This window comes from Poecilia formosa, unplaced genomic scaffold (genome assembly GCF_000485575.1).
Source record: "Poecilia formosa unplaced genomic scaffold, Poecilia_formosa-5.1.2 Scaffold84, whole genome shotgun sequence".
NCBI lineage: Eukaryota > Metazoa > Chordata > Actinopteri > Cyprinodontiformes > Poeciliidae > Poecilia > Poecilia formosa.
Genome location: NW_006800023.1, coordinates 733,118 through 756,343, shown reverse-complemented (window position 1 = coordinate 756,343; position 23,226 = coordinate 733,118). Strand labels below are relative to the sequence as shown.

The 23,226-nt window shown below is 37.1% G+C and overlaps 1 protein-coding gene across 1 annotated transcript in view; it reads left to right on the top strand.

Annotated features, from left to right (window-relative positions):
* LOC103141463 (SH3 domain-containing RING finger protein 3) overlaps nucleotides 1–23,226 on the top strand; it is a 102,012-nt gene that overhangs the window by 53,450 nt on the left and 25,336 nt on the right. Inside the window, exons 2-3 of the mRNA XM_007557128.2 lie at nucleotides 15,583–15,858; nucleotides 19,923–20,018. Coding sequence (XP_007557190.1) covers nucleotides 15,583–15,858; nucleotides 19,923–20,018 — 372 coding nt within the window. The remainder of the gene's footprint in view (nucleotides 1–15,582; nucleotides 15,859–19,922; nucleotides 20,019–23,226) is intronic.

Genomic DNA, 23,226 nt, shown 5'->3' with positions numbered 1-23,226 from the left:
TCTTGCTCATGTTTGTATGTGATAATACGCAGTCCAGTCATGTCATTTGGAGTTATCTGACCAGATCCCAGGTGTATGGATTGTTACAAACTTATTTTACATTTCTTTCACAATGATTTTCCTCTTACCGCTTTTCCCTAAAGGCCATGGACTAGAGCAATAGTTTTCGGTCAAGTTTAAGGAAATAATACGTCAGTTGAGAAACGCTTTACTGCGCAGTTTATAGCAGCAGAAGGCCATAATTTGCAGCTTGCTGGATCATCACTGTAGAAGCAATTAGATAACCTCCCAAATGGAGGTTATCTAATTGCCAAAGTAGGCAGTGTGATTTCAACTGTGAACTCCATTGTGCGTTCACAGAGGAAGCCAGTTCTAAGCTTTCAGTTCGCCACCTTAACGGTGGCATCCCATAACTGATGGCCTAATAACGGTGTTAGTTCATGCCACTCCTGAAATCCACTGAGAGAGATTTCCACTTGTGCTGATGCTAACATGCCTCTGTCAGCGGTCACTTTGCTGATTTTACGTTAATGAGGTTTTCATATTCTCTCTCTTTACCCAATAGTTCCAAAGGTGCAGTGAGGTACTAAAACCTCCTGGACCACAGCCAGAAAATGTCTTCCTGAAAAGTGTTTTACTCACAATACAAGCAGTAAGTAACTACTTGTAAAGTAACCGAGCTGTGTAATACAGTGTACAAGTTCAAGTTCATCTGGTTCACTGCACCAGCTTCATCTCTCGTCAGATATGTATCTCTTTTCCTCTGGGGACCGGCACCGGCGATGAGGCAGTTTCCAGTTTTAGAAGTCAGATGCTTGTTAAAAGCAGGGCACTCCACTAACTGCTGACACCCCTCTAGAGGCAATTGCACTGTGGTTTTCAGTACACTATTTCATGGTTCAGGTTACCGGATGTAATATTGTAACCACCTTTCAGTGGTTACAATATAGATGCTGTTGTTCCCTTTCCCTGTATTTTAAATTTAATAACAAAAGGCAGAACAGAAATGGATAGAGGTGCTTTGTGTTGTGTTTTTTTTTTTTTTTTTTTCTGGGTAGCTCAAACATAATGCACCATGTCACAAAGCTCAAATCATCTTAAATTATTAAGATTTCTTTGATGTGACAATAAGTTCATCAGCCTCTGCAATAACCAGATTTGTATTTGTTAGAACACCTTTGATATGTGGTGCAAAGAGAGATTTACAACATAACTGTGCAGTATACAAATACGCTGCAACTGCACCACACTTGATGTGGACCAAAATCTCCAGTGAGGCGTTTCCAATAGCTTTAATTCATAAAAAAATACAAGCAGTTCTAAATTGCAAAGTGAGTCCAGGTGTATCTGTTGAAGTGACATGTTAGCTTGTGTTGCTTTAGCTGGGCTAAAGAGTGTAAAAATTGTGTACTAATTACGTTTTGGCATGACTTCAGTGTCTCATTTTCCAGTTTGGGCTGAAAGTTTCATTCTTTGTACCAGGGTTGCACAATATTATCAAACACATGAAGTATTAGGTAATGTTGGTGAATTAATGTGACTTACAAGTTTAATTTCTCTAAAAAAAAACGAGGGCCAAGTCCACCACCATCTCAGCCACTCCAACGATTCAACAAGCCAAGCGACTAAATCTTCATCAGTACATACTGCATAGTGTAGCATACTGTAAATACCATCATCAGATCTTTGCTACATTTGAAATCAGTGGCAGCTTGGCTTAGCTGGTGATCATATTATCTGTGTTAACAGCACAGGAAACATACAAAGGTAATGTTAAAACAACATAGTTACACTTTATGTAGCATCAAAACAAGTCTGCATTTTTTTTTTTTTTAGTCATTGATTTGTGTTTGCTCCAGATGTCATCTGCAGAACATGATTCTACTCCTTTCAAAGGCTGGATCTAAATGTCGCTACTTTGTTTCCTAGAATATGTGTCTCTTAACTCTAGTGGAGAAACTTTTGGCTGGCGTCTCTTTTTGCTTGTTTGCTGGTAACAAGCTTGTGTCTGGTTCCACCTTGCTGAAGCATAGAGGAGGCAGCTAAATACTTTAAAACATTTACTCTTCTTTAGCAAGGGCTAACAAACACAACTTGCTTGGTAACTGGTTAACCTGTAATGTGCTATATTGTTTCTTAGAGGCAGTGCTTGTATTTTTCACTCCTCCCATCTTCACTATGTCAAAACATCAATCTTGACTGCAGTGCATGCCCAGAAAGAGGAATGTTTAAGCCTGTAGCAGTGTGTTGTTAAGGTCATGTTTTGAAAAGTCAGCTCAAGTAACGATGCCACAAAGAGAAGGTGAGGAGCAGCAATAGCAGCATTTGATAACTAAAAACATTATGTTGTGTGTGATATACTGTGGATTTTCAGACACAGTTGCAGATCAAAACCCCATGGCGTCTAAGGTTTGCCTGGCATGTGGAAGTCCTTTAGGAATAGGTTGCAAGGTGCTCCTCTATGGATGCGTCATTGAGGCAAAAAACGGTAACATCAGCTTTTGGATGTCTCCTCTGCATCTTCCAGTTGGCAGCTGCAACAAGAAAATGACAAAGATGATCCATCATAATATCTGAAGCCAGCTGCTCCCTGCTGTGCAGTCTGTCTGCTGCTCCGCTTGAGATGGTGGCTGGTTGTTTTTGTTTTTAGCCACATTTGTGAAGGATCCAGGTTCTGAAATGTGTAATCCTATCCTTCTTTTGGTATATCCATGTTTTATATCAGGCTGAGTATTATGTGAGTATATTTTTAAAGTGTAGATGATCTGGTATGCTGCATAAGCCTTGTGGCAACGTCACAGGCTTTTATTAACTCTTTCCAAAATGCAGTGCATCCCCTGCAATTGTTTATGCTAAGAAAATGTTTTCCGTATTGAATTTGCTGTGCATCCCTGTGCCGCTGAGTTAAATTTACCGAAATCCGCCAGTTATTTAAATCTTCTCACATTCATTCAGCCAATAGAAGAACCCTCAAGAGACCCAAAATATGTAAATGTTGCATTGTTATTTACACAGCTGACTGGGAACTGACATTTAACCAGCGTGTTTGCGGAGAAGAAATAGATAAATAACAGTTAGATACTGTAAACGAAATGCATACATCAAAGTTATTGTGTTTATAATGAGCCTCCCATGGGAAGTGTTAGAGATCTGGAGGCTACATAAAAATTGTGGCTCTCATGTGTGACATTAACTCTCTCCAAAGTGCAGTCCAGTGCCAGCAATTTGCGTCTGCTAATGTGAAATTTATAACTTGATGCAGTTGTATCACATTTAATGTATCGCTATTCTCACATCTGTCATTGCAAAAGTGCAACAACACACAGATTTTCCTCTTATTAATTATTTTTTGTCAAATTACAACCACAATCTTGAATGTTTTTGTTGTGACAGACCAACGCACTGTACTGCAAAACTATGTAGTGGAAAGCAACTTATTGAGGATTTTCAGCTTCTTTACAGCAAAAATTCTGAAAAGGAGAAGTCAAAACATTTTCTCTTTGCTGCAATTACATATTCAAATCTTTTTTCTGAATATGATCCATTGACACAGTCAAAGATTAACATTTTGCAATGAGCTCAAGCTTGGAGGAAGATAATCTGTTTACAGAGATTTTTTAAGTATTGCCACAGATTCACATTCGGATTAAAGTCTGCATTTTTCCTGGGCCGTTGTAACCTTCTGTTGCAGCTCTGGCTTGGGTTGCTGGCCTGCACAAAGGTAAACCTGTCACCAGTCTCGAGTCTTTTACAGCCTCTGAGATGGTTTTCTTTGAGGTCTGCCCTGTAGCTCTATTCGTCTTCTAATTAACTCTGACTAACTTCCCTGTCTCCACTGAATGCAAGCATCATTACAGCATGATGCTTGCATGTAGGCCCAAAGGTTATGTTTTAGTCATTTCTGCCCTGAGTGCCTCCTTCCAAGTTTGCTATGTCTATAACGGCTCTGCAACCTGCTGATCCAGAGCTGCAAGCAGCTCTTTGAACCATCCAAAATGGCTCTGAATAACTTTAGCCAAAAAAGAACAAGGTCATGTTTTATATATAGATAAGAAATTCAAGTTTTTAACAGTTCTTCTGTTTTTTTCCTGCAATATTTGCATTGAATTTCCACACAGAATGACATCAACAGGAATATATGTGCTTTGTTTATTTTATGATTTTCCATCCTACAGAAAAAAAAAACTATCCAGTGTTTATTTTTATTATAAATCCTAAAAATAAAGATAAAATGGTGAGTCTTTAAGAATTACAATACATTTTCTAAAGTATATGTTTATCTAAATTTGTTATTAAATTCAAAAATACTTGATCCTAAAAGGAAAATGCTGCTGTAAACAATCCTTTTTTTTTTCTTTTTTTGGCTGGCCTCAGAGCAAAATGGGCTCATGGAAAAAAAACTACGGACACCAGTTCTGATGGCTCCATACAGAGAAAGTTGTTGTGCACAATAACTAAAAGTAGTCAAGACGTCAAATTCTCCCACCTGAGCAATGTATGACTGTAGCTCCTCCAGAGTTACTGTAGATGTCTTGGCTTTTTCTCTGGTTAATACTGTTACAGCATTAGATAGATGAATTCTTTAAAGGTTCTAGTTATAATGTTGTTAGTTATGCAGCTGCAGATGTCATGAAAAAAAATTACCTCTTGTAAACGGTAAAATATGTTGCAGATCACACATCCTTAGTTCAGATCCTTTAAACATTAAATAAATTTGAATGTGTTTGATTTATGCAGATGTACAGAAACACACCAGCTCTGTGGGGACGTGTTACAGAGGAAAGAGAAATGCTTGCATCACATTTTGTTTTTTCTTTTCTCTTCCTTCTAATCTAGTTCTGTCCCGGCTTCAGAAGATTAATCCCAACAGCTCATTAATATCCACGACTCAAATGAATATCTTTTTTAAAGAGCTTTTTATGTCTTTACATTAATTTGTTTATGGGAATATTTTTATCTTTATTTGCTTTATATTTCACCTTGTCTGATTCAAAATGTCTTTTAGACAGGACACTCACATTTATTGTTGTGGGGTTTCTTTTATAATAAAAAATAGAAAACTAATGCTTATAATATCCTCCAGACACTCTTGGTACTTCTATGCACAACGTTACATTTGAAGTCAATAAATGTGATCTTTACTCACTGTCAAGTTTCCTTGTGTTTACTGACCTTTTGTTATAATATTTGCATAAATCAAGTCAATGAAATCGTTTGAAGGACGAGAGCATTCTATTGTTGAAGCAAATCAATTGACTCCCTGTTGATTTCATACAAAGCTGAATTAATTTGATCATTTAAATAACACCAAGTGTAAGCAGGGTGAACACAGCTCGGCTTCTTTTGTGTAGCAGATTTGATACTCGCAGTACAACCCCAAAGTGCTCACCTAAAACAGCAACGCTCAAAAAAGAAGTACTGGAATGTAGTAAGGTGTAAACTGACCAATTTAAATAACAAACAGCAGTAAGGTATTATGAGGCATATCAACTGAAAGATATGTTCTGTTTTCAATCTGTGTACCGTTGTAAAACTCTGACCTATTGATTCTAATTTCAGATTATTCCTATTTTGCTCCAAGAACTAATCTCACCTATTTGTTTTGGTTGTATTTTTCCCAGAATGCCCTTTGGTTAAGGTATTCTTCTGAGTCCACAGTTTGCTTTTTTTGGTCCACATCAGAGTTCGATTGTGCATTCGCACCTCCCCAAACAGATCAACCGTTTTAGGCAAGCAAACTGGAACTTGATTACAGTTAACTGAACAGGGCGGAAGTGAATGCCGTCTTAGTTTACATAAACTATATAGCAACCACAATTTTGCTCAAGGAACTTCGGGCTCCTAATGTGTAGCATTTAAAATTATTGAATTATTTTGTTCATAGTCCAGAAAAAAAATAGGAAACGATGTAACCATTATTATTATTATTATTATTATTATTATTATTATTATTATTATTATTATTATTATAGAAACAGAACAAAATTCAGTTATTAGATTTGTTTTCAAATTATGAAAAGCACACCCATTGATCCACGTGTTGTGCTGCTGTGAATACACTTGTATCTGTTTTTGTCCGACGGGGACCTGGCTGAATGAGGCAGTTGGTCCCACGTTGGACCAGTCACCTCCTTGCACCTTATGGCTACAGAAGACACACTGAGAGACTTGACAGATGGGCCTCTCAGCAGTTGGTGATGGAGGGACACTTGCATTTATATTATATCCCTAAGGGCAGCTCTCACACAGAGAACACTCTCCTACCCCTACGGTGCAGTAATTACTGTTCGTTGATTTATGTAATGGATAGAAGAAGTGTGTTTGTGTGTGAGGGCTTTGACTAATGATAATGCTGTGGAGGGAAAAAAAAATCTTCTCACACCTAAGAGGTGTAAGGCCTCAGATCCATGAATTATGCCATGGCTTTTATCATCACACTGTTCTGGTTTTTCCACGCATGAAATGAGTGACAACTTAGAAATTATTTTATTTCTTTATTCTGTTATAATTGTGTGAGTGTTGCAGGAAGGTCATTCTTCTCTCACAACAAGCTTCAGTAGTGATTTCAAGATTTGCTTTCTCTACCCAGGTCTTAATATTATGTTATTATGTTTTTGCAGTACCTCTTTGTTCACAATTTTAGCTTGTCTAAAATTGAAGAGTAAATTACCATAAAGTTTTGGGCTTGAAGCAGTAACATTAATCAGAAACTCATGCTCATGAAGCTCTTCTACAAAGTCCGAGCACTATATTATTATTTTGTTTTGTTTAAGTGTATGCACATAAAAGGATAGTTGCACCGATCAGGCTTTACCTGGCTCATATAAAATTCCACTTTTCTATGAAGTCAAAAAAAGTGTGGGAAAGAAAAAATCTATTTTAGTGCTTGACGTGCTGATTCCCCAATCAGAGCCAATTTTGATCTCTAGCTGATTGAACTGGAGATCTACATAAAATGCTACTAATCTGTTATTATTAGATGGTAGCTTTGTTACTCAACTATCCTTTATGGTCGACTCTAAATTCCAAACTAAAATTTAAAAATGATCACAATGCTGTTTTCATGCTCAGAATTCAGATAATTACCTCTTTTTGATGACAGAAGTCAAGATGCTTGTTTAAATGTTTTATGTTCTCTGTTGAGCAGTAAAGGCTGAGTTAAAAATGCTTCCTAGACTTCAAAAATGATTAAACCTATTTAGACAATGCACTTTATGTGCCAGATGACTTTTATAGCACTGCAGAGACACTAAGAAATACACCAGTATGGTTCAGCTGTAACAGTCAGACAGCTTGTAGCACAAAGGAGTTAGAGGAGAGGTGGAAAAGATCTTCACGTAAGAAAAAAGAAAGGATTGTTGATCTTTAAAGGTTACAGTACAAGGCACTGTGAAAGCTCAAACATTAAAACATACTATAATTTGAGCGTTCGATTGTTTCTGCATGGTTCTGTAAAAACTGACATACTTATGTCTTGCAAAACATAAAACTGCCATACAATTCTTGTCAAAAACCAATGTTGATTTTAGTGAAAATAATAAAGTTTCAGTAAATGCACTGCAATATAAATGAAAACAGTTGTAAATGCTTCACATTACAGAAATTCAAGGTTTTGCTTTCTTTGCTAAGCTGCCATAATTACTTCACCTTATGGCCGCAGAAGCCACATGGGCCTTACGAGCAAGCAGAGTCAGTTTACAGTAACATACTGAAACATACAAAAACATCTTGACAACTGCAGTAAGTCCATCAGATTCAGGATGTCGCTGGTTACAGACGTGTGTGCCGTTGCACTAAAATTGTTGTCTGTGGTTTGTTACCTTTTAGAGGTACCCGGGTAAATAATCTTAAACTTAAAAGAATGACCATGTCTTTGAAATGTACAAATAGACAATCTAAAAGTGTCAGACTGGCTTTAGGTAAGATACTGACTCATATGGTAATCAGACTTCCAATCTGATTACAGTAGATTAAACATACAATACATAATTCATATAGAGCATTACAGAGTCAGTTTCTGCAATATTTATGAATCAAATATACATTTTATTTGCAGACACTACAGCAAGTTAATAGGTGTTACTTCCAGACAGTTCGCTTATTAAAATGTTGCAGACTTTTTGTGACAGCTAGAAGTTTTTGCAATCTTTAAGAGACACACTGAGTAAGAATAACAACGATCTTACCGCATGCTAGACAGCCAAAACGTTCTTTAAACTCAGGTTGGATTTTTAGGGTTTCAAAATCTGGAACTAATACATGTAGCATAACTCTTCTGCTGCTTCAGGCTCTGAGAGGAAAAACCCAGCAGCCTTCCTGTAGTTTTAGATGATCCCCTCAGCCGAGAGAGAACACTGCAACCTCCTTTCTCCCAGCGCCAAGCAGCAAACAGAGAAGTTCCCTGATGAGACCCTCGAGGAGCCTCTACCACCTCACTTTGTTAGCTAGGGGAGCAGAAATAAAGACAGAACAAAGAGACATAAAAGTAACAGAAGGAGGAGGGAAAAGAATGGTGAAAAGGCAAAATGGAGGCAAAAGGTGTAAATGCACAGAAAACTGTGCATATGTGCAAGCATAAAACCTAAAATCGGTTGTAAATATTTAGGTTTAATGGTTTTGTTTTACATACATTTCATACACACATGTTTTTCATTTTCTGTGTAATTATAGACATTTGGAGGGCGTGTTTCTAAAGGTACCCTGTAGTTGTGGATTCTCGTTTTCTGTGGACTGGAGTCCATAGTTTTTTAAATAGAGGTGCACTGATTAGAAGTTTTTATCCCAAAGCAGTTACCTGGCAATACAGATTTTGGCTGTTTCTTAAATCTCATTAGGACTAAGCGGATGCAGTAAAATAGGGGTTTACTATTATCTTAAAACAAACTAAATGCTTTGGAGGTAAAATTTACAAACAATTTTAGAATTTTGAATTAAGTAAGCAGCGATAGAATTGCTGACACCACAAAACCAGGGCTAATCTCCCTTAATTTCCTCTGCTGAGATTTCCAAAAGACAACAAAATTCCCATAAGCACCAGAGGTTGTCATTTATTCCCCTGGCACTATTTCGAGTTAATAAGAAAAAAAATGCTGTGATCAACCCACCACCTCGTACCAAAAGCTACGACAAAACATTGGATGGTTTCATCCGCAGCACAAATCAAACCCTCCAGTCACATGCCGCGTGATTTTTGCCTTTGAAGTCTTTGAAATCATACTTTCTCTCCATGTGAATAAACTATTATTACCCAGCCAAGAACATTTTAAAGGGTTTGAAAGCTTGGTTTACAGATAACACTTTACATGTAGTACAGGTTTATGGAGCAAACTTTTATCAACTGTATTCTAAATCAATAATTGCTCACTTGAACCTACAAAGTAGGTATATTCCCTATTAAAAATATAACTTTTTTTGCACATTTTTGGTCTCCTTTTTGCATTTACTTTGCTTAATGTCTAGCTTTTTGTGCATGCTTGTCACTACTCTTCCCAAACACAGGTGTCGTAGATCTAATGTACCTAAATGCACCCTGCGTAGGCACAGATGGAGCAGCGCCTGCTCACAGCACTTCACAGCTCTAGAACATCTCTTTCTTGTGACAACATGAAAGCCCTTGTACACAAAGAGATGTCTCTACAGAAATGTTGTTTTTTTTCTTCTTTTTCCTTTTTTGTTTTGGGAAGAACTTGAAGTGTCTCTATAGGGCCCTCAAATTAAACAGTGTGAACTTTTTGGACAGGTTGGCATTGATAGTAATATCAACCAAGAATGGCTCCAGACATCAAAATGTTTTTGACAGCCTTAAATGCAAAGCAAAGCAGTTGAAGTTGGGAACTAATGTGCAGAGGGATAGGTTCTTGGACATAGAGAGCTAATTCTTTAGGTTTTTGTGGTGCACTGTGTGCAGTTCTCATGCAACAGACACATTATAGTCGGTGTTGGTAAAATCAAAAGTATTATAGATCTGTGTTTTCTCTTTTTTTTGACTATTTCTTCTCATTGCGTCAACACAGATCTTATTCAGGCATTGAATCCTCAGGTTGTTCTCCTCAGTGCAACATCAAGGAAGTATCAACCTGTATATGGCTATGAAATGAGGAAGCGTCTACGTGTGTGTGTGTGTGTGTGTTCATCATGTGTGTTGTATTTATTCTCTCTGAGAGAAGATAAATTGTTTTTCTTGTCCTTTTTGTTGCACTCTGTTGTTTGTTTACCCAAATCTTGTTTAAGATAACCCACCTTTCTGCACTAGTTCCCTTTAAGAACATGTTGGGTATATAGAGTGTGTGCTGAGCCATGTGTTTGTGGTGGTGAGTGAGGTGTACTGTGATGAGATTCTATATTATGTCACTGTTTCTTTAGCTTTTATCTCAGCTTAGAACAACAAACAGCCTCTTCTATTACAGAGAATAATGGTAGAAGGTTTGTGTGACTACATCCCCTTTTGATGGAAAATTCTAAATACCAACTAGTGAACTCATGTGTTGTTAATGAATTTATTGCATTTCTCATGATTCCCCTTCTTTGTGTGTCACATATGTTGAGCAGAGACGACAGCAGGCTTGCCGCACAAACTCAACATGTTTTTTTTAGAGAATAGCACCGTGATTTTGCACAGATGTACACAAAAGCAAGCTTATAATTTCAAAGCTGTCTGTTTCAGGAAGGCCATTTTAATGCTTACCAGTTGTTCTATTAGCCAGAAAACAAACAACATTTGTGGAATGGCTGCTGTCACGGTATTCTAGCCTCCACAGAGCTAGATCTCACATAAATCTGATGTGCTTGTTCCACAAGATGAGATACAGACAGTTAGGCGGCCAATTCTAGCTAAGCATGGTTGGTATCTAGTGACTGTTGTAATTAATCACAACAGACACAAATTATTTCCCTCTGCTGTTGTGTTTATAAGGTTGCTTACATCATACATGGGATCTGCCCATTGAACAGATTCTAATTCTGAAACATAAACAAATTCAATTTCTATCAAAAATATTTTTCTTGCACTTAAAATATTTGAAAAAAAGTATCACTTTTTCAGAATCTTCCATTTTTTAAATGTCTTTAATAAGATTTTTAGTATTTCCTAGCAATGCACTAATCAGACTCTTCCTGCCTTATACCAAGCTCAGATTTGTCTTTAAATTTTGACCCACTAAACATGATTTTTAGCAGTTATTTTGTTAAGATGACAGTGCAGTAAACATAGAAATGCACTGCAGTAAACATAGAAATGCGCTGCAGGTTATTTGCTAGAGATGGTAGTTCTGAATAATTTAAATTACAATAACTTCCCCATTAATGCATTAAAGCTTGTCTGTATTAAAAAATTTTCCGTTTTTATTTTTATATAGCGAGTACAACACAGATTTTGTACTTTAAAGAGAGAAGGATAGAACAACTTCTGATTACAAGATGATACTCTACCCACTGAACCACAGTTAGTTAGCTGAAAGACAACTGTTGAAAATATTCCTTGAAATTCTTTTATAGTCTGGGAATTAAGAGGACCAGGCCATCACAAAGCAACACAGACACAAAGGACAGACAATCTTCATTTTTTATGATTATTGTTGTGTTTTTACCAAGGTTGTCATGCCTAAATAGCACCAGACTTGTTGAGCTATTTGTAAAAATACTTTAAGTATTTTATTTTTTTTTTTTTCTGTAACCAATACTCAGCACTTTTTGTTTAGTTTCCTTTGTATATAAATTGGACGTGCAGCTGTAGCTGAGTTAATTTAATTTATTTATTTTTAATTTTTTCATAGCTGATTACAATCAACCTTCTCAAAACTCCTTTTTGTTGAATTAGCATATGTCTAGTATCGCCTTTGCACTACAGCAGGGATATTTCTGTTTATTACTGTTTTATTTTTGGTTCCTAACTATTGTACTGGGAGGAAGGTTATTGGTGTTGCGCTAGGCACGATCCTGTGACATAACTGTAGCATCCCGGCAGAAGCTCCCCATATGCATTAGCATAAGGCGTATGCTAATGCTATCTCTCTGTCTCTGTCAGTAATGTTTAGAACGTTAAAAATAGTTCTCACGGTTTTTGTGCTCCATAAAAGTATAATGTTAGTTGTTTTTAAGTGTTTTAAAGACTTCGGGCTTGGTTAGAATTAAACTGTTACTCTTATAAATTTTGTCTGAAACTTTCCCTCCAAAATGTGTTTATTGGGTCGCAGGGATGCTATACCCGCTGGTTGAGTGTGTCCCACACTGTGTCTTATAGGTATGTGCCGAATACACACTGTTACATGTTGTGGTTCTATATCTTTTAATTTAAGGAGTGTGTTTTAGAATAGGTCCTTTATGCATTATTTTACATAAAGCAGGAACTTTGAGTTTTGTATTATATTTTTGGTTTTTATTAATATTATTTTTGCATTATGCATTAATATATTTTCTTGATGCTGATTTGTACACAATTTTATTTTTCTTTATTCCATTTGTTGTCAATATACACAAAAGGAGAAGCTGCCTAGCTGTGCTTCTGGGATCTGACTGTGTGTATGCTGCACCTGCTGGTTGAGTGTGTCCCACATTGTGTCTTAAAGGAATAAACTGGTGCAGATCCTGATTCCAGTGTGAAGTTATTGGGCCATTTGACAACTGTTACAGACAATGACTTTAGTGTTCATTGGATGAGTAGAATTTCAACTCAAATTCACTTTGTCTCCATTTTTTTATTTACTTATAATGTCAGATATCTGTTAGGGTGGGGGGAAAAATAGAGCGGTGCCTGTCAGTCCAGGACATGTGATAAGTGACACACCGCAGACCCCATTTTGATGAAACTCCAGAGAGTCATGCTTCACCCAGCTTTGGCATTTTCAAAATTACTATGTTTGGCCCAAGGTGGGAGCAGCAATTACCTGGCAAACATTTTAATAACCAGTCATATCTCACTCGCTACTGAGGGGAATATCCAACTATCCATGCTCTACAAATTAGTCTCCAGGGCCAACACTTTAAAACACATTGCATTTGCCACTGTTTTCAGTTCCCCCAAACCTGTTTGCTGCCAGGCTTTTTGTTGTTTTTTGGTCTAATTTACAGATGAATGGGGTCATCTGTATGTAAACTGTATGTTCTCAGTTTCAAAGTGATGCAAAGACCCAAAATCTCATATCTAATAAACCACATTACAGCCTTTGTGACAGGTAATTACCACTCATGATGTCAAACCAATGGCACTAATTACAGACATCAAAGCTTTTAATTATCTGCAGAGCTATCAGAATGGGCCCAGTGCTGCTTTAAGCAACACTTTTATGTCAAAGGCACACCTGTCACCTGGCGCTCTTAATTAATAACTATGTCAGACAGAAGCACTAAAAAGCAACCCCTTTCAGATTGAAAACTGTAGTCACAATACGCAACGTCAAGATTGAAAATGGGAATTTTTTCCCACTTTTTAGTTTCGATTATATTCATTTCAATCGCTCAAACACACACAAAAAAAAGTATGAAAGCATCAATGATGAGGGCTAGGCTGTCAAACATCGATGACGTTAGCTTTGGAACAGAGAACTTGGCTGTCAATGCAGAAAACAATCAGTAATCAAGAGAAAAGTAGTGAAGGAGAAGTCTGTGTCTAGAATTTCAATTCCTAGAGTTAAAAGGTATAGAGCAATATCTAGTGTGGGAAGGGAAGTGTGGGAAGAAGTTGTCAGGGAGCAATAGATTGGAGTTCTAACAAATTGATGCCCTAATGAGGGATATAAAAGTGTTCTGCTATGACTCCTGTCTGTCTGCTATTCATCACAGTGATTAATGACTAGACACTGTAATTCATAACACTATTAATTTGAAACTGTTACATTCATGTTTTGTGTTTTTTTTCTGTTCTGGTTCCAGATCATCACTGTTAATCTGATTTGTATAGGTGTCAGAACTCCTATTTCTTCAGAACAACTGTCACCAGGAGTACCATGCAGTAACTTGCAGACTTGCAGGTTTTACTTTTCTCCACATAATTACGATTTACTTGTGGAGGTTTAGCTGCACTATAGTGATGTAGCTGTCAAAATATTTATGCATTTTCTATGTGTCCCTGGTTATAGGGAATACTTTTGGAGAATATATTTAGTTTGGCTTCATCTTTGTTTGATAAAATATGGTGTGATAAATATGTGGTGCTATTTGCAACATTTCCACAGTCTTAAGAGATGGGGTCATTTAAACCCCACAATTTTTTATTATTTTTTTTTACTCTTTGCTTGGTGTGGGGTCGCATTGACCCGGTTTGTGCTTTTACTAGATTTTTTAGTGTGTGTGTGTCTGTGTGTGCTATTGGAAACTGATGGTCTGACAGGACAACCCCCTTCCTCGCTTCCCTGCTGTCCAACTGTGAAATTTGCAGCGCTCCTCTTGAGCGCTATAACCGTCCCGTCCCATTACTCTACTTACGTAATAGAAATTAAATAATGACAGCTGAAGTGGTTGAACTTTCGTCTCTTCAGGAGATAGCATAGTATGCTGTACCTATCAATACATAGAAATTATAAAAACAGATTTACAGAAAAGGCAACAATATAAGAAAACTTGTCAGTCATGAGCATTATGTGGAAATGTATCAAAATCGTGTCTCTCCTACCTCTCTATTTCTTTAAACTACCGACATTTACTTTTTTCATAACATGTTGTTTTGTTTTAAAGGGTTCCTTTATGTCAATGCTACACATGTAGTCGCTGAAAGAATGGTTTAAATAGTCAGATGGTATGTATAGTCAGATGTTCTATTCGTCTGCGCTCGGACAAACGGAAAACGAGTTGCTTCTGCAAATAATTTTTATGAATAAACACATGGAAGAAGCAGCGAGAGCTTTGTGATTAGCTTTTCAAGGTGGTCCACAAATAACATCAGATATTTTGCATTCATAGGCAACACATAACAAATTGAGACTTTTGTAAAAGCACATATTTTCTAACCAGATAAATATTATGTTCACAGCACCAGCAGTCACCTTGGTAATCTGGCTGGTCACTCCCTACTCGGCAGAACTGTAGTAGCTGTGAAATCAATGTGGACTGCCTTCTTCTCTCCTCTTGGCTTAAAGATTCAAGTTGTAAGATAATCCAGGGACAGAAGGGATTTCCAGCAGAGAAATCCGACCTGTTCACCTGTTTACTTCCATGTAGCTCATTTACATTTCCTGCGTAGCTGATCTTTGTAGCAAATGTTCTCTCTGTTTGATCGGCTTCAAGATGGTGTTAGAAAAGACATGATGTCCTCATCCTTGCATGAAAGCTCTTCTGTTTTAGATTGCAGGAGTTAAACGGCTATTTTGTCTATCTGTCATAATGTACAGATTCATAGGTTTTCTGATACTAAAATATTGTGGGGTTTTTTTTTTCCTTTAAGTGATTTTTCTAAAACAATCAACTTCTCACTCTGACCTGAAAAGTTTGGATTTCAATCTGTCTCCAGGCCACTACAACACACTTTTAACACTATGAACATGTTGGCCATCAATACAATAAAGTAGTAAAAGCACATTTACTGTCTGGTTTTGATGTGTGTTCAAGAGGTTGTTTGAATAAAAGGTGTGTTTATGTGTTTATATTTCACAGAATATCCCAGCACTGCCTTGCGGTAAAGCACTCTATTCATATGAAGGCAAGGAACCAGGCGACTTACAGTTTTCCAAGGGTGATATTATCATCCTGCGGCGCAAGGTGGATGACAACTGGTACCACGGGGAGCTTAATGGTTGCCATGGCTTCTTGCCAGCTAGCTACATCCAGCTGCTGCGTCCCCTGAGTCAAACCCCACCTCAGGGCAAAGCTTTGTATGACTTTGAGGTCAAAGACAAAGACCAGGATAAAGACTGCCTGGCCTTCAGCAAGGTAACACACATACGCACACTTGACACATCCACCTGTAGGGCGACGGTATTTCATAAGACAACCAGATGAATATATGTGGCTTAGACTGATAAATCAAAGAGGACATTTTAGGGAATGATGTGCAAGATTATAGAAGCAAACATTTACCTGCAGAGTTTAACCAGGCTGGTTGATTGTTTGTTTGATGAATAATTTATTAGATATGACTTTGTGTTTCAGAAGCAGAAGCCTCTTCAGAGTGAAAGAACCCGAATTGTTGGCTAGCAATTGCAATTCATACATTGTAGATTATTAAAGTGTAAAACAACCTTGTAAATTTATACATAGACCTTGAACTTTCCCAGATTGTATCACACTACAACCACAACGTTGTGTGCGTTTAGACACCTCTAATTTCTTTCTACAGATTCAAGTCTCTGAAGTGTAGTTTGTATTTGTATTTAACTCTGCTGAGACAGTATTTTGTTAACTGCCTCTTGCTGCAGTTTCAGCTTTAAATATTTTGTGGTAAGTCCTCATCACCATAGCATGTCGAACTGACACTTTTGGCTATTCTTCTTTGCAAAATACTCAATTTCAAGGTGTCTGATTACAGATTCAAATTTCGTTTAAGTCATGTTTGATGTATATATAGCATTTTTTTAACAACTTGAGGTAACACAGTTACTCGATTGTGCCATAAAATGGCGCTATGTGTCCAGAAAACACATAATACTACCTCTATAAGGAACGGCCCATTTTTAGCTCCATCCAACCCATCATCTACTGTGCTTTCCTGCCCTTATAAAAGAGAGACATTCCATGCTATGCATTATGTTGTAATTACCTTGTTTTATTGTGGGTATGGTATGTTCAGGGTGATGTGTAGGGTTACTCATATACAGGCTAAATAGCCTCTATGGAGGCCAGGAAATTCTGCCTTGTTTTTTTTCTGACCCGAGGATCTCTTTCCATATGTTTGCTGTTCCCCTCATGTTGTGTGTTGCAAAATGCAAACAGAAATAAGAAGTGCACAAATAATAGTTGTCCTCTGAAAGACTGTGGCACCTGAAGCAGATCTCTGTAGGTCCTTCGGAGTCAACCTTATAACTTTGCTTAATAATCTGTTAGGTTTGGTAATAGTAAAAAAATATATATTTTTGTCAAAGTTTTAAAAAGTTTCAGTAGTATTGTAACTACTGGTAGTATTAGACAGAATTTTACAGTGATACGTTTGTCGTGAAGTGTTTGATATGTGAAGAAAAAAATCACTAAGGAGGCAGCTGCTCTTCGCCACGCTTCAAAAGGATTTGGCTGAAGCTGATTTTAAGACAGGCTTTGATGTTTTGGAGGGAGATTCTGGCAGCTGATTTACTCTGCGCTCATATTTAAATAGTTTATGTTTACATGCCAAAACTCTACCAGCCTCATAATAAGACTTAAAAATACGGAAAAATCTTTTGCCCTGTCCAATTTTTTGGTCTGTTCACTGGAATAAATAATAGCTACTGCATATAATTTAGTGAATTTTGACTCTTCCTTATACAGTTTTAGCATGTATTATTTAGATAGAAGCTGCAACAAACAACTGTTTTTTTTTTTTTTTTTACTGAAATTGTATCAAGGGAAATCCAGCCAAACTGTGATTAGTGGCTTTCAGATGTTTACATTGCTATTTATACTTTTTTTCCCCAAACTTAATGTGACATTTATTCCGTCTAAGTAATCCAACAAATCTGACATTGGGGAAGTAAATCTTGAGAAGGAATAAAATAAAATAATAAAAAAAGGGCTTGGTAAGAGATGTGCAGTCCTTCAATATTATTAGGTTGAATAAAGTTCTTGAAAAGTATAACATAATACAAATGTTGATGTGGTCCGCAAAGCTTACCTTGTTCCTGCTCTGTGAACAAGCTTTGTGCTCTCCGTTTTCCACATTTTAGAGATTGATGAGAAGAAACAGGTTAATAAATTATACCATGTATTGACTCCTGTGCAGTTGAATTGAGACAATTCCTATCCAGATTAAGTGATAACAATGAGCCATCAATAGTTCACACCATTTCTCATTTTAGGGTTAAGCTAATCAACAACTTTATGACTGAATATTACATTAAGCCCATAAACTCACTCAGAGACACATGGTGTGCTGTATTTGTGTTGTCATGCAGAACCATTGAGTGTGATATTGTTTTCTCAGTGTGAGAGGTAATTACTCAGAATGACTAATATACAGCCATTTAACAGCATTATCACTGCCATCCTGTAATGGCCTTACCAAGGCCTTGACGTTAGGAGAGAAAGCAGCACTATGTGGGCGTGTGTTGGGAAACAATGAGTGTAATCTATTCCTGAGATTAAGTAAGCGTAAAGGAAAGCTAATCGAAACCTTACAGGTTGAGATCTGACAGTTTCCACACTGTGTACAAAAGAAGTGATTGATATCTCGACTTGATAAAAACAATATGTGTCATTGTCTTAGCTGGCAAGATTTGTGAATAAATACCTCTTTTTGTTTGAGCTGCTTTGAAAAAGAAGGAGAAAATACTGAATGAGGAGTCGCCTGCTCTTCCTGCATGTTATGATTATCTTCGAGACTTTTGGGTACATTTTCTGTGAACTGGCAAAAAGTGGTGCATTGTGGAAATTGTGCACCCCGCTACACTTCGGGTACTAACAGACAAACTCTTTGGTGGCTTTATGATGGTCTAGGACTATTTGCTGCTTCAAGATCCAAACAATTTCCTGACAGAACTCTAAATTGTGCTCTCTGCCAGAAATTCCTGAAGGTGAATGTCTGGTAATCAGTTTATGACTTTAAGCTAATTCGCACTTGGATTATTCATCTATAATCCAAGCACATATTTGTTCTAGAGTTGGTAAAAACATTAAACAAAGCACATTCTGGGACTTCCTTCTAAACAGCACAACGCTGAATTTTTTCTGTTTTCACATTATTACCCACATATCCCTGCGGAGTTGTTAGAGGACCTCTGCCATCTCCAGCAATCACTGGGCAGTCTGCTAGTTCATCATGCGTCAACACAGAGACACACAGAACAGATTGCACTCTCGTACTTAAGGGCAATTTATTGAGCCCAGTGCACCTAGCAGTCATGTTTTTGGGTGATGAGAGGAACCCAGAATACCTAGAGAGAGCCCACACATGCATGGGGAACATGCAAACTTCATGCATAAAGACTATAGGTTAGGATTCAAGTGCAGGATCTTCTCGCTGCTAGGCAACAGTGCTACCAACTGCAGCATTGTGCAGCCATTCGAAGAAATGCAAAGCAAATTTCATGAGTATCTTCTTTAAAATGGGAAGCGAGTTGAAAGTGTCCTTACATTCCTTTGTTCAGAAGTCTCTCTCTCTTCTTTTTTAAAACCATAACCATTTTTTAGGACTTTCTCTTCCGCTTCAAATCCAACAAAATTTCTATTTGCTTTGAAAAAAAAATCACCATTGCTGGACATTTCCCACTGGCTGTGAGGAAAGCAGTGAAGGCTCTCATTGTTTGAGCCTTGTTAAATGTCAGTCATACTGCGGGTAAAAGGGTTAAGTGTGAATTCATCTGTCACCATCTTTTCTGCCAACCTTTGCCAGAAAGGCACACTTCAGAAAAGAACACTAAAATTCAGCACAAAATTATTCTACTCTCGAAAAGAACAGCTATGCTTCATAATTAATTTTGACATTCATTCACACCATCAGTAGTAGTGTTTAAGCTTTTGATTGTCTGAAATTGGAATTGCATATTATTTAATTGAAGATGATCTACTGATACAACCAGTTCCTTTTCTATGCCAAAACAAACAAACAAACAAAAAAACAATTATAGCCCAAGAGATAGCACATAATAAAAAATATCTACTGCATTTAACATGTGCCTTTTTTTTCTGCCATTTAATGCAAATGTTGAATTTCTAATACATTCATTTTTGCATAATTAATAATTCTGTAAACGTCAGACCAGATGAGACCTATTCTGAAACACATTGTTGGTTCAATCATGGTGCGTTCCCAGTATTCATTGTGCATGTCTGTATGTATATGTGCTATCACTCTTTTCCTTTCCCTCCAGGACGAGGTTCTGACAGTAATCAGACGCGTAGATGAGAACTGGGCAGAAGGCATGCTGGGAGACAAGATTGGCATCTTTCCCATTCTTTATGTCGAGGTAAACTGACTCACAAAGGAGCTGTGAAAGCATCAGTAACACTGCAGCAGCACACCTGTTCCACTCTGTATTTATCATCGTTTCTCTGTCTGCTAAAAAAAAAACACATTTCTCCTGTAATCTTTGAATGCACAAAACGAAATGGCCTCAGGTGGGATGTATCAGCTGTGTTTGGTTTTCTGCTAAATTTAGAAAAGTGGAAGCCTAATGGTTCAGATTTATCAAAAACAAGAGGATTCGGCAAAGGAATCATCTTGATGATGAATAATGAAAACTAAACTTATTTCTAACAACCTCATTAAGGCAAATGCATTCGATTCTAAAACTGTATATAAATATAGAATGGTTTCTTTACAATTTCCTGAGGGACATTTATCCAAAGATTTGTGGGGTCTATATACATATTTGAGCATGTATGCTCAATTTAGACCATGTGTAAATAGGATAAAACTAGCATTACATTAAAACTTGTGCAGCCAATTAAAATTGAATGTTTTATAATTCATCCATCTTGGAAAAAGAACATTTCCACTGCATCATTAAAAGCCCCGAATTTATATGACATTCATGCCGACGACGAGTGTATGTAAATTACTGTCACTGCATGCGCTAAGAAATGTGTTAATGTATGCTTCTTAGTCAGAATGTTAAATTGAGGCATCTAAAACTGAACCGTAATCTAAATGCAACCAAATGCAATTAGTCCGAAAAATGCAAATAGCATTAGCAAATGCTGCCTGACATTTTGCAGTTATAGAGCCTTTCCTAAAAGGATGTCTTCACTGTAAATGGAAAAAAAAAAAACTTGTAAAACCCAAAAGCGTTTTACCTTCTCTCTTCACCCCATGCCTGTCAAGAGAGAAATATAGTTTACGTTAATCCCTGAGCAACTGAAGAAATATCATTCACGGTTTGAAGCCGGATCTCATTTAAGGCTCTTAAGCAGTATTAAAAAGACGCTGGTGAAAAATGTGTTTTCTTCTTTTCTCTCCCCATCAACACAAATGAGGAAAAATGCTGACTTTCCCCAACCCTGTCAAAAGGAAGTAATGGAAGCTTCAGAACTGAATGACTATACAGTCAAAGGGAAAAATGTTTTAGTCTGTTTGATTTCTATCTAGTGTCTGGGGGTCATTTCCGTTGAAACTGATGCATAAAAAACAGTATTTTTGTAAAATCTAATAAAGTAGTAATTCTGTATTGAAGCCTTTTTTTTTTTAGATATAGAATATATATATATATTTGAAAGTGTGTATTGATGCCACCTCAGCTGTAGATGGATTCTTTATTTATGATGAAAAAGAGTCCCACCACTGGTGTGGAAAAGACTTGAAGTGTTGCCTGTATGTGCATTAAAATCTGCTATGCACTTTTATTGGCTGGTCCAGATGCCAATAAAAATTACAAGTTTAAACTTGATAAACTTTGTTACATGTTTACTTGATCAGTAAGCAATCTGGGGTTAAGTGCCTTGCCCAGGGGCACATCGACATCTGACAGGGGGAAGCTTAAGTTGAAAATCTTGCAATTCCAAGACAACTTCTTTTCCAAAGAGTCACAGTAGTAAATTTTTTATAATTTGATGAAAAAAAAAATTATATACTACCACAAATAGTCTTAAGTAAGCATGCATCTTAGCCCACTGAGGATCTTTGCACAGAGACTTGTTCATCGAGACTATAGACTAACTTTAACTTTCTTTCTGTTTATTTTGATATGACTTGTTAATATTGTAGCCACATACATCGCTAGTGTTGGCTGAGCACTATGCTATGTTCGGATCTCTACCACATCACTGTTGGTTAAACTTTAACTGAATATTCCCTTCCCTCCGGTTCTGGAGTGCTTGTTGTTTGTTCCAGATCCAGATTGGAATGCCAATTTTGAGAAACCATTCCCTAACAAATGTAGAAACCTTCCCTAAACCCTTGCATTTCAAAAAAGCAGTCAACATTCTCTAGTGAGAAATTCATACTGAAAAATAACTGTGGAGAAAAAAAAATTTAGATTCATGTTTTCACTTTAGAAAATTATATATACAATATATATTTACAAATATGTTTTGTGTTACTTAGTTCCACCAATAGTCTTAAATACATCTTTCAAACTCAGCAACAAATAAAACAAGAGGTAACTCATTGAAAGAGAATCAAAAGATTGATGAATTTGTTGCTGGGACTGAAGTGAAATTAACATACTGCATTATAACATATTCAGCCAAAAGACCCTTCTATTCCTCCACCAGTACTTTCAGCAAGAAAGTCTCACTTTAAATTACAGTGTAATGAAGATGCAAAGGAAATCCTAGTTTTGAGCTCTTAAATGTCACAGTCCTTTGCACAAACTTCTTAATCTTTCTTGGATTGCTGCTGACTCTGACTTAGGATCTGGACCACCCAATCAAGTATCCCAAAATTAGCTGGTGGACCAAACTACTCTCTCAGGGATTAAGCTATGGTTGGAGCAAGGTTGGGGCTAACTCACGCAGACACACAAGGGATCCCATTAAATGGAGATGCATCAATAATTTAGACCTCTCCATCACTGTGACACAGCAGGGGTGCAGGGGTCTGTGTTAGGATTCGTGTGTGTGTATGCAGTGAGAAGCTAATGAGGGAGCTCAGCTGGAACCTCTCCTGATCTGCATGTGCGTGCGTCCGCGTGTGCATGTAGATGCAACGTATCATGTTATCATCTGTGCTATTACTTTATACACTTGCCAAAATAACAGGATAAGTTTTGTGTTATGACTGGCAATTTGGGAACATTATCCTGAGATGCAGTAAAACTGGGAGAGAAAAAGCAAAGGGTTGTCTGTCAGAGAAATGCTTCTAAAACTGGATGCTGATATGCCAAATCAGGACACAACAATATACAACACTGCATGGGAAATAATTGCAATGATTTTCTCTTCACCAGGCTCACAAAGAAAATATAGCAAAACATAATAAGTTTTGGCTCTCTAGCTGTACTCCAGTTATTTTACACAGCTTCACCAATAACTGATTATTAATTTTGCAAAAACCTACTTAACCGAAGCAAAAGAAAAATGCTCACTGAATTGTTTTGGAACTTGTAAAATAAACATAAGCTGCAAAAAAGAAGATCTATTTGTCTTCTTTTATCAAGTTAAAATAAAAATTCCCTTCTCCCCCTCCGCGGGTGGTCTCTTTCATCCTCTGAGCTCGGGTCCTCTACCAGAGGCCTG